The sequence below is a fragment of the Alligator sinensis genome, unplaced genomic scaffold (genome assembly GCF_000455745.1).
Source record: "Alligator sinensis unplaced genomic scaffold, ASM45574v1 scaffold971_1, whole genome shotgun sequence".
Classification (NCBI taxonomy): Eukaryota; Metazoa; Chordata; order Crocodylia; family Alligatoridae; genus Alligator; species Alligator sinensis.
This window is the reverse complement of record NW_005842559.1, coordinates 824,791-834,195: the sequence shown is the minus strand read 5'-3', so window position 1 is coordinate 834,195 and position 9,405 is coordinate 824,791. Positions and strand designations below refer to the sequence as shown.

General features: G+C 39.9%; 1 protein-coding gene across 7 annotated transcripts in view; it reads right to left on the bottom strand.

Annotated features, from left to right (window-relative positions):
• MYO9A (myosin IXA) overlaps positions 1-9,405 on the bottom strand; it is a 320,527-nt gene that overhangs the window by 186,323 nt on the left and 124,799 nt on the right. For all 7 annotated transcript variants that reach the window (XM_025214001.1, XM_014524020.2, XM_014524018.2 and 4 more), the window contains one exon: positions 8,234-8,360. In XM_025214001.1, coding sequence (XP_025069786.1) covers positions 8,234-8,360 — 127 coding nt within the window. The remainder of the gene's footprint in view (positions 1-8,233; positions 8,361-9,405) is intronic.

Below are 9,405 nucleotides of genomic sequence, written 5' to 3'. Positions count from 1 at the left end.
GACAGGCTCAGCAAGTGGGCGGGCGAGAATCTGATGGTGTTCAACGCCGATAAATGCAAGGTTCTCCACCTTGGGAAAAAAAATCCGCAGCATCGTTATAGGCTCAGCAGTGCTATGTTGGCTAGCACTATGGAAGAAAGAGACTTGGGGGTCATCATTGACCACGAGATGAACATGAGCCTGCAATGCGATGCGGCGGCTAGTAAAGTGACCAAAACGCTGGCTTGCATCCATAGATGCTTCTCAAGCAAATCCCGGGACGTCATTCTCCCCCTGTACTCGGCCTTAGTGAGGCCGGAGCTGGAGTACTGTGTCCAGTTTTGGGCTCCACAATTCAAAAAGGATGTGGAGAAGCTTGAGAGAGTCCAGAGAAGAGCCACGTGCATGATCAGAGGTCAGGGAAGCAGACCCTACGATGACAGGCTGAGAGCCCTGGGGCTCTTTAGCCTGGAAAAGCGCAGGCTCAGGGGTGATCTGATGGCCACCTACAAGTTTATCAGGGGTGACCACCAGAGCGCCCCAAGGGATGACGAGGTTGAATGGTCACAAACTACTTCAAGATCGTTTCAGGCTGGACATAAGGAAGAATTTCTTTACTGTCCGAGCCCCCAAGGTCTGGAACAGCCTGCCGCCGGAGGTGGTTCAAGCACCTTCACTGAACACCTTCAAGATGAAACTGGATGCTTATCTTGCTGGGATCCTATGACCCCAGCTGACTTCCTGCCCTTTGGGCGGGGGGCTGGACTCGATGATCTTCCGAGGTCCCTTCCAGCCCTGATGTCTATGAAATCTATGAAGTCTATGAAATTCATTCTGCCACATTTGAGACTCTTCTACAAAGAACATAGTGACTATATAAAATCAATAAGTTGATTTGTGTGCCAGAGGATATTGTTTTTAAGTCTACAACTGTACATGACCCTATAGTAGCAACTAAGTAAAATATGAAAATAATGCATGCACATGCATATGAATAATAGTGTATTTGTAGGCTTTTCATTGACAAAGTTTAAGGGAGAGAAACCCAAGGGATTAATATACATGTATATGCATATTAAACATATGTGTATATATGGTACTTGAATAAAATCACTTAAACATAGCTGATTAAGAGAAAACTACAGGTTTCCCTCGCTTTATGTGGGTTCTGTATGTGCGAATACGCTCTTATGCGATGACCCTTTTTAAACCAAAAATTTGTTATATGTGAGGTAAATTCACTCTTATAGGATCAGTGTGGTGGTAGCCCGCAGTCAGCTGCTTTGTGCGGTGCATTGTGGGAGTGACACGCACCAAAACATAGTCTCCCGTGTGGATCTGTGCTCATTGCTCGTTGTCTGCGACACGTGTTTCTGTAGTCACCATCCCCACATTAACCACCGCCCTGTGCTTGTGTGAGTTGTCTTGTAATAGTGGTGGAAATGGGTCAGGGGGTCATTACAGGCGAGGTCTTGGAACATATCCCTATTTGTTACATTGTAAAGTGGGTTCCCTTTATGCGAATTCGAGTTATGTGCTTTTTTCCAGGAACGCATGTACAGCATAAAATGAGGAAAATCCATACACTTCAAACAAGTGGACTGATGTTTGCTGGCTGTGGTAGTGTGCTTTCTCCAGAACTGCCCCGCAGTGGGAAACAAATGACAGTTGGCCATCCCTACTGTTAATCCTGGTTTGATGACTTTCAGTAACTCCATTATTCTATAACTAGTGACAGCACACTCTTTTGACTGTTGCACAGCTTTTATGTACAACTATATTAGACTCTATGCAAATGAAGCTTTCACACCGTCTGGATTCTCTAACTGAAAAAAGATTTGAGACAAATTAGAGACACCAAGCTTCCTTGCAGAATCACAAAGCAGCTGATAGCCTTCAAAAGCCAATGAATATTGCTGACACTAAGTTTTCATTACTCTCAGAATGAAAAAAAAAAAAAGAACAGACCAAGGAAAATAACCAAGCAGCCTGGGTTATCTTGTGCAAAAACTTATGTGAAGAGATTGGCTGCCACTTCATTGAACTGCTTTGTATACAATGAGAACTATGGTCCTGATATTTCAAAGTGGCCAAAAAAGGATCAGGACAAGTTTATAAATCCACATTTTCAAAATGAGATCATGGAAATCATTTCTCTAAATGAGATGCTATATTTCAGGACATAAAATATGTTATATGCATCATCAACTACACATTCTCTATCCAACAAGATGGCTATGGTACAGAAGCATTGGTTTCAATAATCAAGAACTGCCTTGTGACGTGCATAACTTGCAAAGCTGCAAAGAATGCATCAAAGAAACCTGAAATGAGACCCTAAAAAAAATGGGGGGAAAAAAAGCCTTTAACTTTCTTTGGTGGTGAATTTTGTTTCCCAGGTTTAAGGTTTGGGTTTGTTGTTTTTTTTTAACAATTTCCACAAAACCCAGGAAGGGTTGGACTTTGCACCAATAGAAGGGCAATCCCTTATGAAAATAACAGTTGATTTATTTTCAGCTCATCTGATAAAAGCCAAAACTGATTGTAGGAGCAAATAAGCTGAAAACTGAGGAGATTCCCAATGCCAGAACCTCCCAAGAGTAAATGGAAATAGGGACAAGTGAACCCAGCTACTCAAGTTCAAAGATATGTATAACTACATCTAATTTTTTAAAAATGCAATATCCAGTATTCATCTGTGTTTTCAAAATCTAAGGTTCTCATAACACCAAACAACTGAAAATGCAAGAAAAACCATTTTTATATCTATGGTTATGATTTCAATTATGATCAACTAATTATTGAGCTTCATCTGTTTTAAACTTGCAGAAAGATAACTGGAATCAGCTCAAATATATGAGTTTGACAAGCCAAGCTGAATATCGTAAGTGTTCTGAAACAGCAAGTTTGATAAAATTTATTCTGATTGTACCAGCAATCAGTGCTATAAGTAAGCATATTTTCTGTGCTCTACACTGCATTAAAACATGGCTTCAATTCACAATAGGACAATCATGGCTCAACTGATGGAGGATTTTACATGTATACAAGAACAGAACTGATGACTTACAGCTTACAGATGTTGCAGAAGAAATCAAGGGCAAAGATCACTGTTTGGAACTTTTGCAGATTTGCAGTTTTAAAAAGTGTTGCTTTAATGAGTGCACTTTTGTACATATTTGTCCCTATTTCTGAAAAGATCAAGGAGTTCCACCCCAGCATTATTTTTATTTATTAGTGTAACCCCTAATTTTGGAGGGGGAGGAGCCCCTGTTCTATGCTCATGTTTTACAGCAACTTCCCTGAAATGCAGTACAATTTAATCACTGCCCCCCAAGCCGGAAGAGCAAAAAAACCTCCACACAAAATATCAGAAAATAAGTGCAAGGTCATAACAGGACATTTAAAAATGTAAGATTTAAAACTTAGTAAGTTTGTTCATATGAAACCTTTTTGAAGTACCATATAAAAATAGTACACATTTGCCATACTGTGGATGCAATATATAGCTATGGTCATCAGGGGAAATATACATTAGGGTTACCTTTAAAATAATGAATTGTCTTTGCTTTTCTTTTGATTTTTTTAAATAGTTGACTAAATTGAATTAACTGGATCTATTTTAATTAAATACAGAAAGAAGCAGATACTGATACTAAGGCTGTGCGAAGCTTTGGTCCCTGATTCGATTCAGCAGAGATTCAGCCCAATTTGGTGGCCGAATCTGAATCAAATCAAAGGACCCTTTAATCTCTCTGAATTGAATCGGAACCCTCCGAACTGATTCAGAAAGATTCAGACATAGAGACAGCTTTAAATGTTTTTTCTACGTATCTCTACGGTAGCAGGGGCTCGTGAATGCTGCGACGCTGGGGCGCGTGGAGCGTCCTGCAGAAGCATGGGGGGCTCGGGGCTCCCAGTGTGCTTGGCAGCAGACCCAGACATGGACCTGAAGTACTTCCACTCCACTTCCGGGTTCGCCACCAAACACGTGGAGGCCCCCCACGCACTCCTGTGGGATGCTCCATGCACCCCAACATCACAGCGATCATGAGCCACGCATGCTACTTCAAGGTATGTAGAAAAAAGTTTTAAAGCTGTGCCTATGGCTGAATCGCTGATTCTCCGAATCACCATTGAATCTTCAGATTTGGATTCGGCTGAATCGAATCAGGGACAGTGATCCGAATCAACGAATCAAATCACTGTCCCTGATTCAGGCAGAATCTGAATTGAGTAGGACTCCACACAACCCTAACTGATACAATTTGCTATTGTACATTTAAACAATATCCCAGCTATGCTGAATGTAATCAACTTCATAGACTTCTAAAGAACAGTATGTCCTGTACAGTATTACACTGGTAAGCTGAACAGGGAAAGGGAGTTTGCCAGCTAAGGGCATCTTGCAGTGCTATTTCCAAGTTTATTTGAAGTCAAACAATGCCTCACCTTTAAGACAGCACTGGAAAAAATATATTAGCCTCTCCCCAACTTCTGCCCCTACTCCTCCCCAATGGGTTGCTTCACCTTTTTACAGAACAGAAAGAGGGCTACATATTCAAATGAAGTGGAAGGAATTTGGAAGGAGGGACACCTGGCCAATGAAAAGGGATAGTTTAAAACGCCAACATTAAAATTAATTATTATGAATTTTCCATGGACCAGTTTATCTGGTTTGAAGGGAAAAAGTGCAGAACACCACCACAAGCATCAGAAGACTACTGGGAAAAAATATGCTTTCCCTCTGTGCTCTCATATCTTAGAAATGAGCTAATAAGAGTTAGAATTCCCAAAAGTAGGTGTTGCTAAGCTTTGGCTATTCTAGTGTAACACAATTCTTCCAGAATCTTGCAGAAGTTTCCATGTGGAATCATTCAGAAAATGGGTCCCCAGAAAATACATAGCTAGTTCCATGCTATCTCTTATGCTGAATTCATGAGAGAGAGAGAAAGAGATATACAATGCCTTTTCACTATATTTTTAATTTGGCACACTGTGAACCTTTTTATATCACTGTGCACAGTGATTAAAGGAATGCACATCACATTCCATACGTAGACTACCTAGCTTTCCTCATACGCTCTTAACATGCATATATAAACATTTTGTATATGTTCTCCCTTTCTCTCTCTCTATATATATATATAGAGAGAGAGAGAGAGAGAGAAAGGAGAGAGGATACATGAGATTTCCCTTTCTTTAAGGATGCATACTTGGGGACCTCAACAGGGTAACAGTACCTCTCTCAACCTTTTTCATCAATGAATTTAAAAAAGCATGCCATTTTATTAAATTTAAAAAAATAGAAATCTTAACTATGCTGTTGACAGGACAAAAACATGAATGTTATCTCAGAGATGCATTCCTCTTAGCGATACATATGTTATAAATGATATGAATGCAAGTCCCAACATGTATAAAGTGCAATACAGAATGTGCAGTGGGGCTCTTTTAAAATGCTGGGGAAATGCTTATTATATTATGGAGACTATTCCATAGTTTAGATTGCAACCAGGTTCCCATTATAAAGGCCAATTTTAACATTCTCTTAGATAAGGAAAAAGATGTGATTCAAATTTTCTGCAACTGCCCTTAGGTTGCAACAAAGTCTTCTTTCTACATTTAAAGTCATTTCACAAAATTATTTTATATTACAACTGGTTAACAAGAGTTGCTATAAATTAAAAGATAACAAAAACTTGAAGAATCTTTACAGTTAATGTTGTGTTCCATAAATGCATTAAGTTGTATACAGTCTTTTCTAACATCTGCAGGGTCCTAGATACAATTTTAGTATGGCTTTTGTTTCCTTTTTTTAAGGGAATTTTTAGAAAGAAAATTTTGTAATATTTTAAAAGTAACAGGAAAATGTAAAAATCATTTTTTTTTTAAAGTCTGCACATGTGGTAAGGAAAGACCAGATACATAAGATACTCTCGGTCACCTATGTAAATCGTGACACTGCATGTGGCAGAAATATTTTCTCTCTATCCCGTTATGCCAGTCTACTATCTATATAACAGATGACACAACTACTTCAGAAGTTTTTGGAATCACTATTGACACTTTCTGGAGCCTTCAAACTTCATTTTCTATTCCAGAGTATGTAAGTAATATATTAACATAGTTTGATAAATGGGATACTTGTGGGATTTAGTTGTGGTGAGATTCAGATAAAAGGGAATGTGATCTACATCTGGAAACTGTAATCTGTGATTTACACTGGGAGAGTGAATATGGATATTCTAGCTTAATTCTAGTCCAGATAAGGAGAATAGCATGAAAACTAGCCTTTTTCTCCTGTATTAGATGTATTAGAATGGCAGACAGGAAACAGCATTGTTTGTGGACTTCAGTATTGAGGAAACGATGCAGTACTTTATGGCTGTAACTATTATATTCAACTGCAACAGGCAGCTATCAATCTCCTTATATTGATTTGCTGTTTAATCTTTCATTGTTAGCTGAAATAATTTGAAAGAGTCATCACAAGACAACTCTGGATATTGATGCCTCAGACTTACTAGACAGTGGTATACCCGTATGCTGTTCTTATTCCCTTAGCTGATTATCTCTCTTCTCTTATATATGAAATTCAAGAGGGAGATTTTTCAAAGACAATGAAAGGAAACGAGAGTACCTAATTTCCAACAGCAACTGGGTATTTAACTCCCCATCGTGCCTTCGAAAAATCTCTCCCTGCAGGCCCAACCCGATTAGATCAATCAGATGCTTTTGATCACAAGATACTGAATTACATACGCACTCTTGTAAACTGCCTTCCAATGGCATTTCACTTGGAGAGAACCCTATGTGCATTACCAGGTAGATGTTCCCTGCTTTAATGGCCTTTCCACATGAGATGCTGTATTGTGTCACCATTCTGGATCAATAGCATGTTAAAATGCTAATCCAGAGAGACAGGTTGGAGAACCTTAAGTATATTGAAGATGCCCAGCTTTCTAGATTATTTAGTCCAAACACTGAGTGTTTTATTTACTGTTTGGGTGAGAGCAGGATGTGGAAGACATTTGGTTGAGGCTCAACGAAGACAAGATTGAAGTGATGATGGTAAGCTTAGGGGAACAGCTAGAGGATAAAGACAACGGCTGTATAACTCACTTAAAATCTGTCACTTAAGTGTGCACTTCAGGATTTGTTAAACGCCCCAGCTGCTTTTAGATCATTAAGAACAGAAACAAATCCAGGCAAGCTTTTTGCCACCTGGCTATGTTAGAATGCAATGTTAGAAGACTGCAATGTTAAGCATCCTACTGGCAGCAATGCTTATGGATACTTTGCACCTTATATAGATACTTTTCATCACAAGATCCCAAAGCAATTTATTATCATCATATACCCTGTTTGCAAATCAGGAAGACTGAACCACATGTTTTATACCAGGATCAGGCAAAGTCCAGCATGCAGGCCAGATTAGGCCAGCGGTGGACTCCATTTTCAAGCAGCCCCTGCCCACATCACTGCAGTCAGTTTCCATGGAGACCCCAGCAGTAACAGGCCCTTGAGAGTCGCAGCGTTGGAGACCAGCCCTAGCAGGACTGGCAGGGCACGTGGCTGGCCAGGGTGGCCGAGATACATTAGCAGTGACAACATGGTCCGGACTTGCAGCAGAGCTGCAATTTGCTCCCCACACACCCTGGGCAGGGGTATGCAGCCAGCGGTTCGCGGCTCTGCCCCAGCTCTGGACCACCGCAAGATCCCAGCCCCAGCTCTGGAGCAGCATGCCCTGCCAGTGCAGCTGGGGCTGGTCTCTACGGAAACTGGCTGCAACAACACAGGCAGGGGCTGTTGGGAAATGGAGTCCGACCACTAGCCAGATCCACCATGTTGCCCACCCCTAGTTTATATCCTATATTTCAAAAAGTATTTACTCAAAATGAATATCCAGGTTGAATGGAGGCTTTTCTCCCCTATTGCTATTTTGCTATTCCTTTAACGTTATTGATAGGTAGAGTATCTCCGAGGTCTTTTCAGAGTATCTAAATCCAGGGGACACGTTACACAGAAGCAAACATACAGACATCAAAAGAATGGAAAGAAATAACCTGATTTACTAAGTACAACAGCCCCTTCACTAACAATGAAAGTAGCTAGAATTGCCAGTACTAAATGTTAGCTCAATACAGAGGCCCCACATCTCTGACACTTTAAACAAGCAGTATTCAAAACTAAAAATTCACCGTGAAAGAGGAATGAAATGAACACGGTGTGAAGAAAAGTGACGGCTTACCTCTAGTAGCTCTGAGACAACTGGTAGAACTTCAGGATTACAAATGTCTATAGAATCATCCCGATATGTTTTCTTCTTGTAACAGATATTACCCAGGTGTAGGATTGCAGATAAGAGAGAGAAAATTCTGGAAAAAAAAATTAAAATGTGTTTGTGAAATTGTTCTTCCCCCATAATGCTAAAAAAGAAATAAAATCTGTTGTCAAAAGCACGGAACAAAAGCTAGGGTTAGCAACCTTGGAATGGCATTTGTTGGCAAAATTCTAGTGCAGTGAGACCTAAAAGAAAAACTGCCAAAACACTTCCATAAAACACTCCTTAAAATGTATTCCCGTCAGAAAATTATCTAAAAATAGAGGCAATACTTATGTATGATTTGCTATGTATGTTCAAAATCTAGTCCAGCATTTTATTACTTCTCATGACTAGATCTCAAAGCAATTAAATTACCATCATGTTCCCTGTTTACAAATCAGGAGGACTGAGCCAGACAGTTTCTGCTAGCATTTCTAAAAGTGTCTACTCAAAATAAATATCAATGTTGAGTCATCTAAGGCCCAAGTTTCAATGAAGACTTAAAAATGGCTTTCCCAATAATATGGCTTACATTTTTTTTTAATTATTCTTAAGCCACTTAAGTAGTGGCACCCCTGAGCAAAAGAGGCCAGATCAACCAAATCCCAGCCTCCAGTTCAATTCACTACACCTATGGTTCCACGACATGCCTTCATGTTACAACAGGGAGGGAGGCAGGAGGGGACAAAACAAGTCTGGCAACCTACTTCTTAGAGAGAAACAGAAGGACATTAGACTTGATTCCATACGTGAAAGCACCGGTGCTCTATTTATACTCTGCATATTGAGACGGAAAAAGTATTTCCTTTAAAATGGAACTTCGTTCTGAAAAATGACTGAAATAATTTTTAAATGACCTTCTCCCTCCCTCCCCCAATACACTCTTACCCCCTACATCTGTCCTTTTTGACTATCTAGTAGTGGGGCTAACTTCCATGCCCTGTTTTTCATTCCTACTAGCTGTACATATTTTCAATACATAAGAGAATGGAATTTAATCTATTTTTGTGCATCAATAAAAGTAGTCAACACATTCCCATTACAAGGTAACTACTGCTAAAAGTGTGCAACCCCAATGAGGGCTGTGACCCTGCATG